This window comes from Ctenopharyngodon idella, chromosome 8 (genome assembly GCF_019924925.1).
Source record: "Ctenopharyngodon idella isolate HZGC_01 chromosome 8, HZGC01, whole genome shotgun sequence".
NCBI classification, from domain to species: Eukaryota; Metazoa; Chordata; class Actinopteri; order Cypriniformes; family Xenocyprididae; genus Ctenopharyngodon; species Ctenopharyngodon idella.
The window spans coordinates 26,107,468-26,129,056 of record NC_067227.1 but is presented as its reverse complement, the minus strand read 5'-3'; the positions used below and the strand labels follow the sequence as shown (position 1 = coordinate 26,129,056).

The 21,589-nt window shown below is 37.6% G+C and overlaps 2 protein-coding genes across 4 annotated transcripts; one reads left to right on the top strand and one right to left on the bottom strand.

Moving 5' to 3' along the window:
• The first annotated feature begins 2 nt into the window (after window positions 1-2).
• On the top strand, window positions 3-5,734 carry dnttip2 (deoxynucleotidyltransferase, terminal, interacting protein 2). Of its 2 annotated transcripts, none has more exons than XM_051901920.1 (7): window positions 3-287; window positions 1,438-3,440; window positions 3,604-3,742; window positions 3,873-3,968; window positions 4,703-4,867; window positions 5,102-5,211; window positions 5,363-5,734. In XM_051901920.1, the coding sequence occupies exons 1-7, from the start codon at window positions 213-215 to the stop codon at window positions 5,466-5,468; spliced, it is 2,694 nt and encodes an 897-aa protein (XP_051757880.1). In that variant the 5' UTR covers window positions 3-212; the 3' UTR covers window positions 5,469-5,734. The 2 variants fall into 2 exon arrangements, with proteins under 2 accessions (XP_051757880.1, XP_051757879.1); XM_051901919.1 differs by having other exon boundaries at window positions 1,435-3,440.
• Window positions 5,488-21,430, bottom strand: spata6 (spermatogenesis associated 6). 2 transcript variants are annotated; one of them, XM_051901924.1, is made up of 13 exons: window positions 21,299-21,430; window positions 18,281-18,418; window positions 18,128-18,176; window positions 17,982-18,023; window positions 17,404-17,528; window positions 17,106-17,186; window positions 13,950-14,204; window positions 13,016-13,133; window positions 11,562-11,602; window positions 11,359-11,477; window positions 9,443-9,539; window positions 8,562-8,650; window positions 5,488-6,132 (listed from the first exon to the last, which is right to left on the bottom strand). In XM_051901924.1, the coding sequence occupies exons 1-13, from the start codon at window positions 21,386-21,388 to the stop codon at window positions 5,949-5,951; spliced, it is 1,428 nt and encodes a 475-aa protein (XP_051757884.1). In that variant the 5' UTR covers window positions 21,389-21,430; the 3' UTR covers window positions 5,488-5,948. The 2 variants fall into 2 exon arrangements, with proteins under 2 accessions (XP_051757884.1, XP_051757885.1); XM_051901925.1 differs by having other exon boundaries at window positions 11,359-11,465; window positions 21,299-21,422.
• Between the last annotated feature and the right edge of the window lie 159 nt (window positions 21,431-21,589).

The window sequence follows — 21,589 nt, the reverse complement described above, 5'->3', positions numbered from 1 at the left end:
TTGATCAAGTTTCGACATTTAGATCTTTTTATTATAGTGTGTGAATGAATCTCAATAGTGTCTATGATGGTTAAAACCAAAACACGAATCCATATCATTACTTGCAACTCACCCAATACTGCTCCATGCTGTCTTGCATCGATTAGTCCGGTCTGCGCATTGAAAGGACGCATCTCGCAGGCGGAAGTTCGCACAGCATCATTAGTGGCAAGATGGTGGCCACCAGGAGAGGAACGCGCGTGGGCTCCCCTGTGAAAAATAGAAGCGATGAAAACTCTGGAGCTACGGTATGTAGGGTACTTAAGTAGTTTAATTATTTAGTCAATATGTTGTCAGTGTGTGGTTGTAATTGTAGTGTTGTATATACTTTAATGCAAAAATAAATCGCCGCATGTGTCCATACATGTCTGAGCAGCTGTGGAAAACTTGCAATGCTCCTAAATCACGTTTACAGTCAAATATAAAATGTTGTCCGTTCGTATTTTGTATAGTCCGTTTTGCCTTCTTCCTCGACTAAATTAAGTCATACTCTATCAGTAGTAGCCTTGATCTGCAGATGGGACATGATTGGGTCAACATAACTCGCCACGTGTGGTGTTCCTGTTATATAATTGTTATACAGTACATAAGTACATTTTATCCCCTATATATGAAGAGTTCATTTGCAAAAACATTTAACTCCGTTTATATTAATTCTCATAAGTCATGTTTTTTTGTGTGTTCCAAGTAATATCAATCAAACTGCAGTTGGGTTGTAAAAATTAAAGTTAATTAAAAAAATTTATTATTATTATTATTTTATTTTTGACAAAACATTTAGATATCAGAACTTTAAAATAACGCACGGCAGTCAGTTCGTTTTTTTTAAACGTGGCATTTATCGGTTTTTGCAAATAAACTCTTCATATACACGTTTTTTATATATAATTTCACTCAATACTGCAATAGTTGCCATGTCGTTAGGTTCTATGCACAACTTTCTGTAACAAGAAAAATTATCATAAGAGGTATTTCTGCACTGGTGGGAAATGCAACAATAAAACCTGCATTTTGTGTGAATATTGCTAAAGATGATTAATAAAACATCAAACCTAACCTTAAATTGACACCCTCCTTTAAGTTAATTGTCAATCCCTCACTGAGCAGTGCCTGTTTTCTTTATTCCTTTTCATATAAATAATATAGGTATAATTTATAATGTTTGATTAATACATGATTATTATTATTATTATTATTATTATTATTATTCTACAATTTATAAATATCAGTAGTAAAGATTGAATAGGCATAGCCAAAGTTTTTACTGGTTGTGTAGCCAAATATTTGACACTTAGCACATATCAACTCACACTTGTGTAAATAAATATGTAAATATTACATTATTCTTTTAAGAAATCATCATATAATCTGAAGCAAATGTTCTTGTTCTCACAGCAGCCGCCTTCTTCGGCCAGAAGAACGCGGCGCAGAATGCTAACGGAGGAAAACCAGTACCAAGCTGAACTTACTGGCGACTCCCAGCCGGATGAGCCGAAGGACGACAGTACCGCCTCTTCCCTAGCAGCAAGTCCGCCCAAGCGAGACACAAGAAGATCCATGCGTGTCCTTGCTGACAAAAAGCAACCTGACTCTACCCATGAAGCTGATGTGTCTGAGTCAGAATCTTGCTGCTCTGTAGTTTCTGATGTACAAGCAACACCTAGAACCCGACGGAGAGCTGTGGTCAGGGAGAAGCGCACTGAACAGGATGAGTTATCCGAAGCCGAATCCTGCTCGTCTACAGTGTCTGCGACCCATTCTCGTAGAGCCCCTCGCAGCCTGAGGAAACGTGTTCTGACTTCAGCGGCCTCAAAGGATGCCGAAAAGGTAGATGATGGCGATGATGATCCCTCAGGGGCCGAGTCCTGTAGTTCTGCTGTATCCGTCACAAAAGTTACGGACACTCATCGGATAACGAGGAGCCATCGGAAGACTGCTGTTCCTACCACAGAAGCAGATCCAATTGATCCAGAGTCATGCTCCTCCAGTGTTTCTGGCCTTCGTGGCTCTGTGGTCCGCAGATCTGCACGAAACCCGAGGGTAAAACCGATGGAGCCAATTCCTTTGAGCTTAGAGGAAACCACAGACACTCCTCCTTCTCCACTACCCAGGAAGCTGAGAGATCGTAGGCACAAAACAGGTGTTGAAGATGATGAATACGACTCTGATGGGTGCAAGTCCGGTCCTAGCATGAGTCCCTGGAGATCCACAAGGCGTCAAGCCAAACTCAAAACTCTGGTTGGTGAATCCGATTCAGAATCGGTAGCTACTGACATCTGCACCTCTCAGGGGAGCCCAAGCCCTCAGAGAGGAAGAGGGACTCCTTGTAGTAGCCGAACCGGGTCTGCCAGTAGTGCCCGTGCGGTTCCTGTAACCAGGACAAGAAGTAAAGCAAGATTGACTTCTGATGTCGGTGACACAGCTGCAGCCATGCCTGAGGAACAGAAAGAGGGTGAGGAGCATGAAATTAATCATGAAAGTATTCCAGTACCTGATGGAGATAAGGCTGAAGACACAATAGATCAGCTGGACAGCACCATGACCACGGACACCAGTGAAGCCCAAGAGTGCACCATGATTGAGGAGAAAGCTGAAGATATCACTGTAGTTCTTGATCAGGATGAGCCTATCGAGATGCTAGAACCTCAGAGCAGCATGCAAGACATCAAGCTGGTGGAGGACCGTGGAACCGAAACTCTGACGCCTCAGGAAGAACCAGTGGCTGAAACTTCTGCTACACTAACTGAAGATAGAGAAGAACCTGGAGATGTTTCCATGGAAAATAATGAGCCAGAGTTTGTGGAAACAAGCCATGTTGTTGTGGATCAAACATGTACTGAGCCTGTGAAGGAGGCTACAGTAGAAGCTGCCCCAAAAGATCTTATACCAGTTGTGGTTGAGGAGCATGAGGAAATGGCTGAGTGTGAGAAGAAAGGTGTAATAGTTACTGAGGAAGCTAATGACACTGTTAAGACAACTGAGGATGACTCTGTAACATTGAAGGACCTTGAAGGCCCTTCTACAAGCTCACATACTCAAGCAAATTTGACCACCACAGTGGAAACTTCAAAGAAACCTCCTCCCCAGAAAGAAATGATCAGTTTACTCGACAGCAGTGAGGATGAAGACAGTGCTGATGAAGGTCTGTCTTTAGAAGCTGAAGATGTGGAGGATGAAGGCCATGTGATGTGCCCTTACAGAAATCGGACGTCAGAAGAAGCTGAGCCTCATGGTAATGGACTGTTTGTCATAGACACTAGACCTGGACTACAGCCTAAAAAACAGTACTATGTTGATGCCAAGCAAACTGAGGAAGAGTATGAGGATGATTTTGTTGATGAAGAGGGAGAGGACGATGAAGACGCCGATTCAAAAGTGCTCTTCTCTACCAAAAAGCCTCTGTAAGTCATTTTTATTGCTCCTTTTGTATTGGTAGTATTCACTTGTAAATATTGAAACCTCTTAAATATGCTTTTAAATATTTAATAAAAAGTTTTAAATATTTAAATGTAATATGTAAATTATATTAAGTCTGAAAACATCATTGTTTTTTCTCTCTCTCAGGATGCAACTATCTAGTTCCATTGACCCAGGTCTGAAAATGAAGGAACTTGGTGGTTTGTACATCAGTTTTGATGGCAATAAGCCGAAGAATCTTTCCAACATTTCAAAAACCCAGAAGAACCCGAACAATCAGGATGAGGTAAATAATAATCATTTTATTACTCTGAATGAAACATTGGCTGTATTTGATGACATTTCAAAGCATTTTGTGCAGATGTTACTGTTCAGTGAAGCTAAGGTTCATGAAAAATGTTGTATTTATTGTGTAGTTGCTGAAGAAGAGTGTTATCGTTCCGGATTTTGAGAAGAAAGATGCTGTGCCACCATACAAGGAATCAAAGAATGCTGCTAAACTCAAGCGCAAGGTGAGCAGACCAGTTCTTGAAGAAATGGATGGTCCTATTGTCTGTTTTACTTGTTTGGACTAACATTTAAATAGATACATTTATTACCAATATTCAAATCCTTCTTTAACATTTTGTGTCTCCTTGAAGGGATAGCTATTGTACATTTTTATACTGTTTATCAAAAGTTTGGGGTCAGTACAGGTTTTTTTTTCCCCTTAAAAAAAAAAAAAAAAGAATACTTTTATTCAGCAAGAATACATTATTTAATTGATAAAAATTGAAAGACATATAATGTTACAAAAGATTTATATTTAAAATTAAATTCTATTCCACAAAAATGTTAAGCAGCACAACTGTTTTCAACATTGATAATAAGAAACGTTTCTTGAGCACCAAATCAGCATATTAGAATGATTTCTGAAGGATCATGTGACACTGAAGACTGGAGTAATGGATGCTCTATTTTACTTGTATTTTAAAATATATGAATGGTGTAATTTATATTTCACAATTCTGCTGTATTTTTTATGTAATAAATGCCGCCTTGGTGAGTGTAAGAGACTTCCAAAAACATCAAGAAAATCCTATAGACCCCAAACTTTTGAACTGTAGTGTATATACCACTTTACAGCTTTAACACTCAGCATATGATATCTGTCTTTTTCACTCAGATCATTATAGCAATTAAGTTTGCAATTCTCATGCCTGTGATCACATTGTTTATAAGCAATATACTTCTTTGTCGTATCCAGGTGGAAAGAGAAAAGACATCTGGCGATGGCTGGTTCAACATGAAAGCTCCTGAAGTAACAGAAGAGCTCAAAAATGACCTCAAGGCACTGCAGATGCGCTCAGCCATGGACCCAAAGCGCTTCTACAAGAAGAATGACAGAGAAGGATTTCCCAAATACTTTCAGGTTGGTTGGGGAGTCTTTATCAGCAGACTTTTCCCCTCAAACAATTTTTCAAAAAGCCATTGTTTCCAAGACGAAAAAAGAAAAAAAAAAAACTTTGTGCAAACAAAAATTGAGAATTGTAGCGTTATCAAAATACCGACATTGCAATTAACTACAGTCGTACATGTTCAAAGAAAGCAGACAATGGCATATTGTTCTATTCTTTTGAGTAAAGTTTAGCTCTCTTTATTTCAGGTTGGTACAGTGGTTGACAGCCCGGTAGACTTTTATAATTCACGAATCCCCAAGAAACAAAGGAAAAGGACCATTGTGGAGGAGCTTCTTGCTGATGCAGAGTTTAGAAGGTAAGTTAAAGAAACTGTGGTTGATTAGCTTTATATGGAGTCTATTGTGATAAATTATTTATATTCACAACAATGGGCTTTTATTATTGATTGTTCTCAGTATTGTTTTAAATTGTCGTGTTCTAAAACATCTTATCTTCTTTTTTTTTAGCTATAACAAAAGGAAATATCAAGAGATCATGACAGAAAAAGCAGCACAGGCCGCTGGCAAGACGAACAAAAAGCACAAGTTCCATAAAAAGAAAATGAATAAATAATTTCACAAGGCTAATCAGATTTTTTTTTTTTCTGTTTTTTTTTTTAATAGGACTTGTTAATCATTTATTGCATTTATAAAGGCTAACATTAATTTTCTTTTTAATAATCCACAGAAATTAAAAATATTTACCTTGTAAGTTAAAAAAACATGCAACTTGTACAGAAAACTTATACTTTTTAAAGTTTTTCCTCAAATGGATTGTGATTGAAAGACTGATTGATTACAGCTTGCTGTGGATTCACAATAAATCAGGTCCAAACCAAATGTACTGCTGTTTTTCGCTTTTTACTAATACTGTTATTATGAAAGTTAAGAAAGTGTATAACACAACCCATGAACCACTGCTCTGCACATTTTTATATTTCTCTTATCTGACACACTCAGTGAAGTTCATGACGCTCTCACCTGAATCAGGTGTGTTAAATAACACCAGGATTGAAAACCACTGCATTAAATGAGCAGTTGAACATGTCTTTGGTCATTGTGTCCAGGTGCTTTGTCCACTGTGTCCTGACTGTGAGGCATTTCTGTAGAGGTTCTTGTAGATTTTGCTCAAACTGTCCTCAAACACAGCTCTGTGGGGCTTCCCTGTATACACGGCCGCTCTGTTAGTCCAAAATGTGCCGGTGTCTAAATGAACAGATGGTTCTCCAGGAATAAGCCTGCAGTATGGACAGGACACAATGTTTATTGAATGTCAAATTAAAATGTAGAACTGTATATTGCAAGCTCAACTATAACAAATTTTACAATTTCAAGTCTCACTGGAAAGTACTAAACACTAAATTTAATTATTTATCCATAATTCTTTAATATAATTTTACATGATATTTGCAATGTGTTACATGTGGGATATGGCAAAACTTAGTATTATACTTATTCCTCGATTAAATCAGAGTAAAAAATCCTCAATTGCAATTTACCCTTGTCGAGTAACCGGCGAATTACCGGAAGTGGTGTATTCCACGGATGAGAATCCATGAACCGCATTATTAAACCGTTTTCTGCGGCTGCACAATGTATTAAAATCATTAAAAAGCATATTATAGCATAGTGCGTTTGAATTCACAAAGGCTGCGATTCAATTAAATAAATATATGCCTGGCAGGTTTAATATATACAGGTGCTGGTCATATAATTAGAATATCGTGAAAAAGTTCATTTTTTTATTGTAAATTATTTTAAAAAATGAAACTTTCATATATTCTAGATTCCCTACATGTAAAGTAAAACATTTCAAAAGTTTTTTTTTTGTAAATTTGTTGATTAGAGCGTACAGCTAATGAAAGTCCAAAATCCAGTATCTCAAAATATTAGAATATTTACATTTGAGTTTCATTAAATGACCATCCCTACAGTATAAAATCCAGGTATCTTTTGTTTTTTGAAACCACACTAATGGGGAAGACTGCTGACTTGGCAATGGTCCAGGAGACAATCATTGACACCCTCCACAAAGAGAGTAAGTCACAGAAGGTCATTACTGAATGGGGTGGCTGTTTACAGAGTGAAATATCAAAGCATATTAAATGCAAAGTTGACTGGAAGGAAGAAATTGGGTAGGCAAAGGTGCACAAGCAACAGGGATGACCGCAAGCTTGACAATACTGTCAAGTAAAGCCGATTCAAACACTTGGGAGAGCTTCACAATGAGTAGAATGAAGCCGGAGTCAGCGCATCAAGAGTCACCACACTCAGACATCTTCAGGAAAAGGACTACCAAGCCACTTCTGAACCAGAGACAATGTCAGAAGCATCTTACCTGGGCTAAGGAGAAAAAGAACTGGACAGTGAACAGTGGTCGAAAGTCCTCTTTTCAGATAAAAGTAAATTTTGCATTTCATGTTGAAATCATGGTCCCAGAGTCTGAAGGAAGACTGGAGAGGCACAGAATCCAAGCTGCTTGAAGTCTAGTGTGAAGTTTCTGAAGTCAATAATGATTTGGGGGGGGCCGTGACGTCTGCTGGTGTTGGTCCATTGTGTTTTATCAAGTGCAAAGTCAATGCAGCCATCTTCCAGGAGATTTTGAAGCACTTTATGCTTCCATCTGCTGACAAGCTTTATGGAGATGCTGATTTCCTTTTCCAGCAGGACTTTAGCACCTGCCCACAGTGCAAAAACCACTTCCAAGTGGTTTGATGACCATGATATTACTGTGCTTTATTGGCCAGCCAATATGCCTGACCTGAATCTATGGGATATTTTCAAGAGAAAGATGAGAAACAGTCGATCCAACAATATACAGATGATCTGAAGGCTCAATAGTGCCTCAGCAGTGCCACAGGCTGATCACTTCCATGCCACACTTCACTGATGCAGTAATTTGTGCTAGGAGCAAGTCATTTGCTGTAATATGTCCTGCCGATCAAGTATTGAGTGCACAAAAGAACATACTTTAAAGAACTTTAACTTTTCTGTTTTGCAAATTCATTTTTTGACTGATTTTAGGAAATATTCTAATATTTTGAAATACTGGATTTTGGACTTTCATGAGCTGTACGCTCTAATCATCAAAATTAAAAAAAAAAACTTTTGAAATGTTTTACTTTACATGTAGGGAATCTAGAATATATGAAAGTTTCATTTTTAAAAATAATTTATAATAAAAAAATGAACTTTTTGATGATATTCTAATTATATGACCAGCACCTGTATGTGCAACAACACCAGGTCATTGGCACCCTTTGCAGGCATTAGTTATAATACATAATGTACATACAATAATTGTTTATATTATATATTTTAACAGTGTCTGTCTATAAAACCATATGATTACTTTCTTTTGATACTTTATTTGAATCAAATATTATTGCCTCATTGCTACTATATAAGTTCTTTAAATCATTTTAAAGGCTTAGGTCTTTGCTTAGGTCTACCACACACACTCAAAAAAAATCCAATTACTCAAAAAAAATTATCAAAATAATCGACCGATTACTTAATTACCAAAATAGTCTTTAGTGACAGTCCTATATTATTGTAATTATTATTGTAAGATGTTGTTTACACATACATACACATTAAAGAAAGATTTGCTACATTTCAATTTAGACCAAAAATCCTAAAAAGTTTGAAATGAGATTTTGTGCACCTGTCCTGCGGCAGCCGGCTGTCAATCACATCACGGCGGGTGGAAAAACATGAACTCTGTCTGACTCCCTCCTCCTCACTCTCTTCATCCTGACAACACACATACACACATTTGTGGAAAATATTCACTAAAACTTACAGGCTTTTTTTTTTTTTTGGAAGGAAAAAAAACTAATAATAATATGGTGAAATTAGCACAAAGCAGTGTCGCTGAATATCCCAAACTAATTAAATTTCTCCAAAATATGCTAATGCATGAAGAGTGAAACTCTAATAAAAGCAGATCCTTCGAACTGCTTGATTAAAACTCTTTAAAATAAATCCTAGTACTTCTCTCCTTTTAACTCTGAAGTGGATTACACATTTCCCTTCTCGAGCTGGGCTTCAGCCACACGGCGCTTGGCACCCGACTGTGCCACAGTGGCATCTCTCCTCTCTCTCTCTCCTGTCTGTAAAAGATGAGCCTGTAACGACAGCCGTCAGCCTGTAGACCTCCTTCCCAGTGAACATGCGCTCCTTTTTTCCTCTAAGGGAGGATTTGGGGAAGCTTTAGAGTAATTAGAACTCTTTCGCTTTTCTTTCACATCAGGGTGTTCCAGCGAAACATGGTGTGGGCGGTGATGCGTTTAAGCGGCCCACGACTCGAGCGAACAGAAAGAATGAGCACGTAAGGTGATTACCTCGTTCACTTCCTGGAAGACAGTGGCAGCACATCCTGACACAATGGATGTGAAGAATACAGAGCGCCTGACAGAATCAATGGAGGACGTTTGAAACACTGACATGTGCCGTAATGAGTGTTTTGGAGAATCATTTTGCATGGGTTAACGTGCACATAGAATGACAGCATTACATGCGGTTGCGATCTCAGGCGTGACGTACAAAAAAAAGCTTGCAGCGGGGACCGGAGCTGTTTAGGATTCTCTGCACTCGTTTGTGGATCTCCTTCGACTGTGAGGGACTGGATGAACTCTGGAACCTGTAGAAAACGGAAAACAACATGGCTGAAAATACATCTCAAAGGCAACAAAGTCTTTACTTAACAAAGGAGCTTCACCAGAAAACTTCACCAATTACAAAGGAATGGTTAGAGGCACCGACTGTAATGAATTTGTACAAACTATGAATTACTATTTTTTAAAACTTTATTTTTTAAACTATATATATATATATAAAATCACAAATATTAAATATTGGTCAAAATGGACTGAACATACCACTCCCACTGATTCCTTTTTTGTGTAAAATTAATGAAATGTTTCCTCTCCATGTTTTCTTGAATATGAATGTTTTCTTGTGTATGCTGTTTACATATTTTAGATTTTTTTTTAAGTGTGCAAACAAGACATGTTTACTACTGTTTATATGTAGTTTAAACATTTCCAAATAATAAAAAATAAAGTAAACAAACAAACAAACAAAAAAACAGAATCTACACTGAAGTAAATACTAACAGTACCAGCTCTGACCACTAGTCTGTGCTGTTGCCCTTACATTGGAGCGCTGTCATCTTGGGAAATACAACTTGTAAATTTCAGACCAGTTAAATCATGAAGTTAAATCACAAAAACATATACAGAGACATTTATCTCCAGCCCTGTAGCAAATGCTGATATTTTCATTTTACGCATCTAAATATGCCACAAGAGAGAAAGAGAAGCTCAGATGAGGAATTACCCAGGCATTTGAGACATGTCCTTGGATTTAGAATATCAAAAGCTGCATGTGAATAAACTAGCAATATAATATTAACTCACTGAGTTTGTCTAAAAAGACAGATGAACAGAATTAATTAGAATCTATATTAAAAGAATATAGAGGTAAAAAGACCAGCAGATCTGTATGAAAGGTCTTTAATGGCTGTAACGCAGGCAGGCCGTAAGATGGTCTTTATGATTACCATACAAGAAGGCCAGAGAGGGCCAGCCTGAACTTTAGAAATCGTCGTTTCTTTAACTCCCCCATCAGCAGCTCAAAAAGACGTGCCTGATCTCTCATTGTGCGAATCTGCGGAGCGAGCCTTAATCTCCGGGCCTGTGACTCCGGTCATGCTTTCAATTGACAGAATAGTATCACACATTTCCCGCTATTTACTCTCAAGACTTAGATTGTCTATTGATTTTAAATGTTTGCTCATGCCCCTGCGGAAAAGGCGCCGACGGTAGAGAGACTAGCAAACAAACAAACAAACATTTGCCGGTTTTGCAGCCGATGTTCAGATCAATGACAAGGGTCTCTCGGAATTTATTAAACTGTGCGTCGGGTCAAACGCATTAGATCTCACTGAAACCCAATCAATAGCATTTCCTCTTGTTTTCTCAGCAGCTTTTTTCCCCTTCTCATAAGTAATGAACAAACATGACCAAACATCAGATTCTGTCATTTGAAGGTGAGGCAGTAAATTCATCTTGTCTGTTGTGGGTGATCACAATATAGATTTGTGGAATGGACGCTCTATTTACTGGGCTTTGTTTTTATGAGCCGCACATTTAGTCAATATCATGTAATTGGAAATTCATAGGAAATGGGCGAAGGGGTAGCACTTTTAGTTTTGCTCACTGCACATTTGTAGGTTCGAGAATGCATGTCATGAAATATGGATTTTAGGAAAGGCACAAGCATGACATATAATAAACACATGTAAGGATAAATAAGTATAATGCTTCTATATGTTAGTCCTTAATGAAAAACAAATCAATCTAATGACAGAATCGAACAGAATGACAAGAACAAAGACTGTCTGTGTTAAATTGCTCTGAAGCAAACTGTGTAAATGCAGAATAACTTGTTAAACATACCGTTCTCTCAGGGAAGAGCGGCTCAGGACTGGACTTTGGTCTCTGAGAGTGCTGGACACAGGTGTGGAATGGTCTTTGGGGGATTTATTCGGGGAATTTCTGGCTGCCTGCATGGACACCTCCCCAAGGGAAAAAGCGGAGAAAACAGGGTCAGAATAGGCAAGGAGTACCTTACTGATCAAGTCAATCACTTTGTAACTTACATGTGAGGGCTTTGATCTGAAACTTCCAAGGAGAGACAGATCTAGAGAAGTTTTGTGGGAAAATATGGTGAAATGCAATACTCCACAACACTTAAAAAAACATCTCATAATACTTTATGATAACTAGTTGATTCAAATACTGAAAAGAAGGATTTAAAGGGATAGCTCACCCAAAAATGAAAATCATTTAGTCAATGACATGTCACTTCCACCCATATGACTTTCTTTCTTCTGAAGAACAGAAAAGAAACCACACTATTGGTTCAACCAAATTTCAGAAACTTCCCCGGCTCAAATTTTCGATTTTGTTCATATTTTTTTCAGTTTGTAGGTTTGAGAATGTGTGTCATGAAAAATGGATTTTAGGAAAGGCACAAGGCATGTAGGGGATTCCATAAATAGTGATGACAGCCAAAACATTAAATGTCATGGATAAATATTTTTTTGAGTAATCCACTATTTTGTAGAAGGGGGTCAAAATGACAATTTTCACCTGAGATTTGGACCAAATTAAAGGGGGGTAAAAATGACTTTAGAAAGATGGATCATTCAAAGCATGAAAGCATCATTATTTTATTTTTACACAGAGATTGTTAGGTCTATTGATAAAATCTGTTGACTTAAGTAATCTTTGTTGCATTATATGCCAACTGTGACAGTTCGAAAATGGGAAAAAGAAGTTTTCATGCAGCAGTTTTCAAGCAGTCTCATGTAACTCATGAAGTATTAAAGATATCTTAATATCCTCTTAGATTTTGGTTCTTAACAAACTTTTCTTTTAATATCTTCATTTTGAAGGCTCTATATGGTCTAATTCCAGAGATACTGGTAACTCGATATGGCTCCAAGAAAAAATTGTTAAATGGAATACATTTTCAATAGTCAAAAACCAAATGTGGGTCACTTTGCATACAGCTGATACTTTTTTCTTTTAAAAAGGAATGTCTGAAGAACAAATAATGTTGAAACTAGAAATGTATCTTGTTCCCCTTTATGAAAACAATTGCAAAGAACATTCCTGTCTGAGTACCATACATTTTCTTTCTCCCAAGTTTGTGTGCCTATAACTCAAAAAGATATCTATAGATATTTTACATTCTGATTCTTAGCAAACTTTTCTTTTGGTGTGTTCATTTGTAAGGCCCTATATGGTTTAGTCCCATAGATATGGGGATCTCAATGCAGCTCCCTGTCCAAATTGTTGAATAATACCCATTTTCAGTGGTCAAACACAAAATGTGGGTTTTTATGCCCTTTCTGAATAAAATTTCTTTAAGAAAAATCTTTCTGACCCCAAACTTTAGAAAAATTTTTGAAGAACTGTTTTTATCCTATCAATGAAAGTCAGGGGGTCCAAAACAACACATTTTTCAAAATATCTTTTGTGTTCCACAGAAGAAAGTCATACAGGTTTGGCGTGACATGAGGGTGAGTATCAGCAGTATCATAGTGACCTGTGAGGTTTGCGGTGTAACTCCGTGATCGCAGTTGTAGCGGGCTTCTTTTAGTAGTAGAGTGAGATGTAAGACACGTTGGGGATTCCATCAGCGACGTGTTTGGGCTTCGGGGCACCTGCAAACAGAAGATGCAATCAGCTACGTTGCTCATTAAAAGATAAATAATCACTCATCTCTGATTTGGCAGGTGAAGCGACATGCATCAACACTCCATTGACACACAGAGCATTGATTATTCAAATGAATTTGACTTTCATTTCAGAGTTAATCACTTCTCTTGGAAGGTGAAACTGAGGAGAGAAACTTAAGAGGGAAGTTACTCAGACTCAGGTGTCTGTGTATAAACTCAACTCTCAGACTTCAATTAGTCTATTGGCACTTCATTTAAATAGTAAAGTGACCATGCGAGTTAATGAAACGAGCTATTTAGTTTTCATGCAAAACAAGTGTGCCGACTTTAAACACACATAAACCGAGCGGGCTAATCTGCTGAAATAAGAGGGAAGAATTTGCTAATCACGGTCTGACTCTTAATTACTTAGGTTAATTGTAGCCTGGGGATCTTCTTTGAAAAGGCTACCCTCTTTTTAAAAGGCCTCTGACAGAAAATGCCATGATGATATCAGACACAAATCCAAGAGCTGCCTTTTATACAATGACAGCTTTGATATTTGCACCCCGGGACGTACTGTTGTTTTAGAAAACACGGGAAAAGAAACAAGAGGGAGAACTGATGTTTTTACGTGGACATTTTGACACAGCTGTCTGTCTCCTGTAATCAATGCCCTCACAGAAGAAATATTGTAAATAATAAAAGTTTGACAGGTATAAAAATATAAAATTATAATAAAAATATAACTGCATACATGTTAGTTGACCTATCAAAGATAAAAACTACTCAGTAAACACTGCTTCTATCAATATCACCCACCACGAATGGAGCCTGAGGGACCGTCTCTTTCTTAAAGGTGTAGGGCCCAAGTTTAAGGTGGCTAAGTCGTTGTCTGGCCTCCTCGGACAGCTGACACATCTTGCGGTGGGTGTAGGGTGAAGGAGCACGGCTTTGGGACGCCACCGTTGGCTTTTCATATCCACAGGATAGTGCTGTGTCTGGTTTCTTCTTCTTTGTGTTTGCAGGGCAAGTTCTCACACGGCGGGGCTTAGTAGTAGAAGAATGATTACATAACTGGATAGAAACAAAGACATATTCACTTAATTTTTATTAATAGTTGCAATGTTGTTATCATTTACTGAAATTACAAAAAATCATTATTGGTAATTGAAATAAAGCTGAAATAAAATAAAAATATTAGATGAAAAATTAAATTTTAAATGAAAATTAGAAATGAGTTTAAGTTAAAGTAATAAAATTACCGAAACGAAAACTGAAATAAAACTAAATTAAAGTCGGCATAGGAAGTTGCGATAGTTACGCAAACGGAAGTTGCGACTATTGACATATCCAAAACAAACGGCTTCTTGAACAAAAAAAAAAAATGAAGGGCGGGACTTGATTTTGTCCATCAGAAATTGATTGGATTGTTGTCATTTGCTATTGCTGTGATGTCATGTGAGTGACAGGTTGTCCCGCCCTCACTTCAGTAAACATGTCATCAGAGAAGAGATGTTGTTGCAAGAGGGAGGGGAAGTTTTTAATTATTTTGATTAAAGATTATGTGGGCACATGAATTAAAAAAAAAAAAAAAAAAAGATGTGCACAGATAAACTGTTACAATACATACTGCAATATTCCATAAAACGTCGCGTCAGTTACGCTTTTTTCGTAATTTGAATACGGAAGGTGTAGGACGTAGCGTAAGTGTTTTTACCTGCAAGAGTTTTACACTTTCTTCATAAGTTGAATCGGAAGGCGGTCTGGTGGAAGCTAGATATTTTACTTGTTAAATATGGATATTTTTCTTACACAAACACATCGATTCACTTCAGAAGGCCTTTATTAACCCCACGGAGCCATGTGTAGTATGTTTATGATGGATGGATGCACTTTCTTGAGCTTCATACTCATTGGTCCCGTTCACTGCCATTATAAAGCTGGGATGCGTTGGGATATTTCTAATATAGCTCTGATTGTGTTCATCAGAAAAAGAACGTCATATACACCTAGGATGGCTTGAGGGTGAGTAAAGCTTGGGGTAATTTCATTTTAAAGTGAACTAATCCTTTAATAAATCCTATAATAACACTGACAGTTGTACATGAAGCATGGTGAGCTCAAACAAATTTACATTTTGTATAAAGTTTTAAAACTTGCAGAAGCTCAAAGAGGCCATTAATCAAACAACTACATTTTGTGAAGGGTATTGCGTGTGGTTGCCAGGGCATTGCAATGTGGTTGCTAAGGTGATCTGTATGTTTATTAGCATATTGATTTGCTATGCAGTTGCTACGTGTTTTGGGTGATGGCTAGGCAGTTGCTAGGACTACCCACACCCGTTTATATGTTATTGTGTTTCCCTAAATGTTTTTTATTGCCCATTTTATCATCTGCCAGGAATAAAACATTGATTTGATTATTAAAAAAAATAGTACACCTCTGAGATATCATTCATGTCCATCCATAGCACAGTTAAATGCCAGAATTTAATACTTAGTGTTCGGGGTCTGTTCAAATCCCTTAATATTACTGCATGGCCCCTGTATTTTTGGAAACAATCATAATTTTTCTGTCTGGTGCCACTAGTGGTGCAGAAATGACACTCTTCACCTTTAAAATAAAAGAAAGAAAAGAAGATCCCAGAGGAAGAGAGTATAAGGTCAGGTCATGCTTTATTGTGGTGATATTGCGAACGTCTTTCTGTTCGTACGGTGCTAATCCACTAATTTCCTTGTTATGTACACATGTAACCTGATGTAAACCTTTCCTCAGTGTTCCAATCTCACCTTTGCAGGCAAATGACTTCAATAACTCTAATCTCAGCTAACATAATTCTGAGCCCCAATAACTCTGTTCCTGCAGGCGCTGCCTGGGTAAATACGTTTTTAAAAATGTTAATTGCATTTGATGGCCGGTCTCAACCTAATATGATAATGGCATTACATGGATGTAAAAAACAACGATAATTTAAATGCTAATTGGAACATCCTGGCATATTAAGTCATTTTTAAAAAACAGAGAAAGAAAAAAGTAAATCCTGATGGCGATTGCCGTTTGAAGAGTCGAGATTTAATGAAATTAAACTAAGTGGCTTTTTCTCCTTTTATTCTTCTCTCCCTCTCTCTCTTCTTCCTTTTTCTTTGGACGGAGGGACAAAGAGGCCGTTTTAAAGCAGGAGTCGCGCTTGTCTGATGTGATTAGTGGCTCGGCTGGTGTTGGTAATGGGAGATAAAGCCGGATGTCCTTGAAACAACAAAGCCAGCACCACAAGTAGCTTATTAAACAAGAAACAAGCGCCGTTCAAATGCATGCAAATCGCGCCGAGAAAGCCCGCTTTACAGAATGCCGTGTCAAGTCCGAACTAGAGACATCCACAAAGGGAGGACTCGCACATGAAACGGGCCCGACGAGACGGTCAACAGCAGAAGCGGTCTAACGAGGGTCTGAGAAACTTGACATGAAGGATGCCGACTCAATCAGCGATTTTAAACGGAACGAGGGGTCTGCGAGCATGTAATGGAAGAAACAAATTGGACCAGTCAAGTCCAACTGATCAGCACCGATCCGGGTAGAAATGAGCCAATTCTCTGTAATTACCTGCATTGTGAAAAGAACATCCTGAAAGGGGGTGTGAGGCCAGTAGAAAGACAGCAGCAAACAGAACAAGTGGCACAGATGGCAGCAGACAGTTTGATTGACAGGGAGACCCATCATACTCCCACGCACATCTAAGAAAAGCCTCGTTACACAAAAGTCATTTGATCCTTTTCGTTTAAACCTCAGTGTTTCTTTTCATTTAGGATCACGGATAATTGCTCTGTTCCAAAACATAACGAGCGGCAGCATCATACGGTCGTTCCAGAAGCCAGGAGCCTTAAAAGGCAGCTGCCTACGTAGGCAGGACGCTAGCTTTTGGAACGGAGCTAATACCAGCTGCAATATAATGACAATAACAAAAGTCCAGAGACTCACAGACATGGCAGGCTGACCATGTTTCACATCACACTCCTCAATAATAGATGTCGTTGAGAACTCCACTTTGGGAGAGATTCCCTGGGGGAACGAGACAGGAGAGATAGAGAGCAGAAAAAAAAGCATCACAAAACTTTTCGAATGATGAAAAGACAGAGGGCAAATGCAGATAATAACACTCTTGGCAGATCAATTTACCAAAACAATCTACGTCTTCAAGCAAATAGCAGGAAAATGGGACCGGCTTTTAAGATGCATCAGAGATATGACAAAAACGCTGAAAGGAAGACACACGCACGGGAAAGGAGATGGATCTCTTCATCAGAATCTCTCTCTCTGGGCCGGGGCTTCTGGGAGTCAAACGAGGGCCTGGATACAGAAACTCCCGGGTGTCATCTTCAAACGTTGCCAGGATCTCACCCTCTGCACAATCAAATAAAAAATACATAATGGAATGGTAAATTCTGTCCGTTTTCTTGACAGCTCTGGGTAATCAAGTTGTTTCAGGGTAATAAAGCTGTTTCTTTGCGTTTTAAAGCAATAACGCAGGAATAGAACCAAATGAGTGTCAGATTGTGTGCAAAAAAAAAAAAATCTCAGCCCAAGAGACCATCGAAAGCAGCATGATTTATGCATACAGTAATGAGAGTGCTAGGTCCAATAATGTATGTATTCCCTTGCTGATATTGTTTAATTTTTGAAATTGTACTAGCAGGTCTGAGAATTCAGGCATTGCGTCAACTGCAAAAGCTGGAGCGTTCAATCAAAGCTGAGCTCAAATGTAATGTTTTCACTTTACAGCACTATGTTGGAGAACTCAATCTACTGTCTCAAATATCTGTCAGTGTTACAGCTGGAATGGATGTGGAACCTTACCTGGAGGAATGAGCTGAATGAGCTCTAAAGATGTTGTATCATCTGCAGTGGAGGAAAAAAACACGACGGAAAGGTATATAAGTTTATTGATCTGAGGCTTATGAAAGAACACAGGACAAACTGAAAACAGCACGAAGGATTCTTACTCTGCAGATGCTCAGCTACAGCACCCGGGTCAACCACTCCCACAAAGGTCTATTGAAGAGAATAAGAGAGGAGAGAAAACAAAGAAAGACAAATAGTAAGATAGCATATGTCAAAGGCTAAAATTAATTCAAGTGGTTTTGATAAAGTCTCACCTTCACAAACACCATTTTTTCATGCAGCAGCAGAGGGAAAACTGGAGGAACACACTTGGACTTCTGGTACTGGCCCATTATCTGAACACTAACATATATGTCCTCTTGGGATGGTAACACCACCCCTGGACAAGTGATCTATAGGAGGACAAATATTTTATACCTAATTTTAATCTTTCACGGAACTTTGCCGTTACATCATATACACAGTACGTGAGGCATACATTTTGTCATCAGCAGGTTTCACACCAAATTTTCTAGTTTTGTGCACATTTAAGCATTTTACTTTGTATAGAAAAATGTTTCACAAAAATATTAAAGTCGGCATGAAACGGAAGTTACAATAGTATTTTCTTCTCTATTGTGATGTATATCTGCTTCAGGAATGAGTATAAATGTAGGGTGGGACTTGATTTCATCCTTGGGAATTGATTGGTTCGTAGAAAGTTGGGCTTTGCTAACTAAATGGAGGCAGATCAGAATGCCAGTTTGCAGTCAGCTGTGGAGGATATTTAGTCCCATTTAGTTGTCGTTTTGAGGGGGAGGGGAGGTTAGCGTTTTTGATTAAAGATTATGAGGGCACATGATAATGATGTGCACGGATAAATCATTTATAATATTTTTATAATAAAATAATAATATAATTTTTTTTTATATTTATACTATTTATAACTTTGAAATTTTCCTATGAGGTTTTATAATGTTTTTTGCCAGCAATAACACTCCTTTTTCAAATGCCCAGAAAGCTACTAAAATCATATTTATAACAGTTCATGTGACTACAGTGGTTCAACCTTAATATTATAAAGCGATGAGAATACTTTTTGTGCGCCAAAAAAATAACAAAATAGTGACTTTATTCCACAATATCTAGTGATGGGCGATTTCAAAACACTGCTTCATGAAGCTTCGAAGCTTAACAAATCTTTTGTTTTGAATCATGGTTCGGAGCGCGTATCAAACTGCCAAAGTCACGTGAACTATTGAAGTTTCAAAACACTTACGACGTAACAAAGCCTCGTTTACTGAAATCATGTGATTTTGGCGCTCTGAACCACTGACTGAGCTTCAGGCATCACAAAAGACAGGCATGGCTAACTAACTACGCAGGAAAAGGAGGAAGCCCCCTTTTTACCTTTTATATGCACATTTATTTTCATGGTAGCCTCACCAACTTGCACCTATTATAAACTTAACAGTATCAAGTGATAATATTCAAAGTTATTTTGAAGATCTTTCAGAGTTGCAGAACAGGATTTTTTTTTTAAAAGTTTAATGTCCATCACAATGGACAACAGGGCTGCGTTCAGCTCTGACAAAACTTTGCAAAACGTTTTTTAAACGGAAACGGTGGTGCGTTGAACACCCTGAATAAAGACCCTGTCCAGAATAAAAGAGAGCATCGATTAAGAAAGCACTTAATTACCATTGTGTATGAAATTTGGTATATAAATAAACTTGCCTTGCAATGAAGCTAAAAATAAAATCATCATGTTGATATGCTATATTTTTACTATAAAAATCTTACGACAAACATGTCTTCTAATAAATTCAATTGTTGCGTATACCAAGCTGCAGCGGACACATTTGTAAACGACTTTACTTGGACCCATTGTGCGAGCTGTCTCTTAAATACCGCGCGCTTTATATACATGTTGCTGCTGATTGGGCTGACATTTTTGACACACCCACCAAACAAAAGAAAACGTATCTCAAACCCCATTGCACACCATTTCCAGGAAACATGTCATACAACCCGGAAACCATAGTGAAACGTTGCACGCCGGTTTGAGCTTGAACGTGCCCCAGGTCTTGAAAGGTATCAGCAGGAACCTCAGGAATTAGTTGTGTGCCAGGTTGTAAAATTTGTGCAAGCATTTCAAAGCTAAAATACAGAGCTACAAACTATATTGTTTTATAAGCATTTATTTTTATTAATTATTTTAAATATGATATTATTTATGTTTTAAGTGACCATAAACTGTCAATCAATTTTTCATTGGTTTTAGTGAGAAACCTTTTTTCTACATTCTTATTGCATTGCTCATTTTTACAGTATTCTATTCAAAATCTTCAACACTAGTTCACAAACTCTAGTTCACTCTACCAAACTCTAACCTCTTTAACCAAACTCTAGTATGGTTAAAATATGAGGATTTTGCTTTAGTTGTGGTTACCATTGTAGTGAACATGTAAAAAATCGAATAAAAAATTAGTTGGCAAAAGTTTCTTTTTTGAGATTCATTTCATTTCTAGCAAATATCAAGTACGGATTTTTTTTTTTTTTTTTTTTTTCTCTGTGGAAAAAATTCAGGTCTGAAGGGGTTAAATTATACTTTTAAAAATGTATGGAACCAACGTTAAAAAAACATCAACTAGATTTTAAAATATATCTCCTTTTTTAATAATTTCTTTTGTTGCTAACATCCTTATATCTTTCTTTCTTTTTGTCTGTCAGATACAAAACAATGCCTGCGGATAAACAGTTTTGAATATTCACTTTATAGATTTTATCTGATAAATATTATCGATTCATTTTCATTTCACATTATATTGCTCGTCTCAAAACGTAAAACAATCACTTCCTATTCCTAGTTACAAGTGTTTTAATTAAGTGTATGAATGTCTGTAGTGTGATCGTTTTGATTACAGTATAAAAAGAAATGTCAAAAATTCCTGCAGAAGAATTTCTCTCAAATTCATGATGCGCTATATGAAAAACAAAAGCAAAAGCTCCGTCTGATCCAAAAAAGAATAGATGCTAACAGCTTGGCTGAAAATCAAGGAGCCTTGCTTGTGCATTGCTTTTAATAAACACTTCGGAGGCTGGAATGAATGCAGGAGTGTTTATTAACATGCTTCTGATAGTTGCAACTTTGACTGATGGCTGACTCGGTCCTCCGTGATAGCCACTGTTGCTAACAGTATGCTAACACGAAAACTTATATCATAATAACACACGCAAATTGGAATATTTTTTGTTTTTGTTGAGAAGGAGACGCGTGTTGATGTACTCACAGCTTGGATTTCCAATTCGACCGTGCACTTTAGGGCTTTTTGTCGCATTTGTGAGGCTGAAGGTTTCTTGGGCGGTGTCAGTCCACCCATGTTTTTTAAACTTAGTTGCTATGACAACAGCCCAAGCGGCCGTGAAACTGCGAGGAAATGACGACACGATCAAGTGACAAAATAAATATGAGAGAAATAAAGGCATTTCTTTTAGGCAGAACTTCAACTTCAAAGTTTTTCAAAGTTTGAAAAATAACAAAGTTGTAAAATGTGTTAATATTTGTAAACATGTTAATGCTT

Coding starts and splice junctions, on each gene's coding strand:
- dnttip2 (XM_051901919.1), top strand. CDS start 213: ATGGTGGCCACCAGGAGAGGAACGCGCGTGGGCTCCCCTGTGAAAAAT. Junction 3,441..3,603: donor TTCTCTACCAAAAAGCCTCT/GTAAGTCATTTT, acceptor TCTCTCTCTCAG/GATGCAACTATCTAGTTCCA. Junction 3,969..4,702: donor CTGCTAAACTCAAGCGCAAG/GTGAGCAGACCA, acceptor TGTCGTATCCAG/GTGGAAAGAGAAAAGACATC.
- spata6 (XM_051901924.1), bottom strand. CDS start 21,388: ATGGGTGGACTGACACCGCCCAAGAAACCTTCAGCCTCACAAATGCGA. Junction 13,134..13,949: donor TCCCTCAGGCTCCATTCGTG/GTGGGTGATATT, acceptor TTCTGTTTGCAG/GTGCCCCGAAGCCCAAACAC. Junction 6,133..8,561: donor AGCCGGCTGCCGCAGGACAG/GTGCACAAAATC, acceptor TCCATACTGCAG/GCTTATTCCTGGAGAACCAT.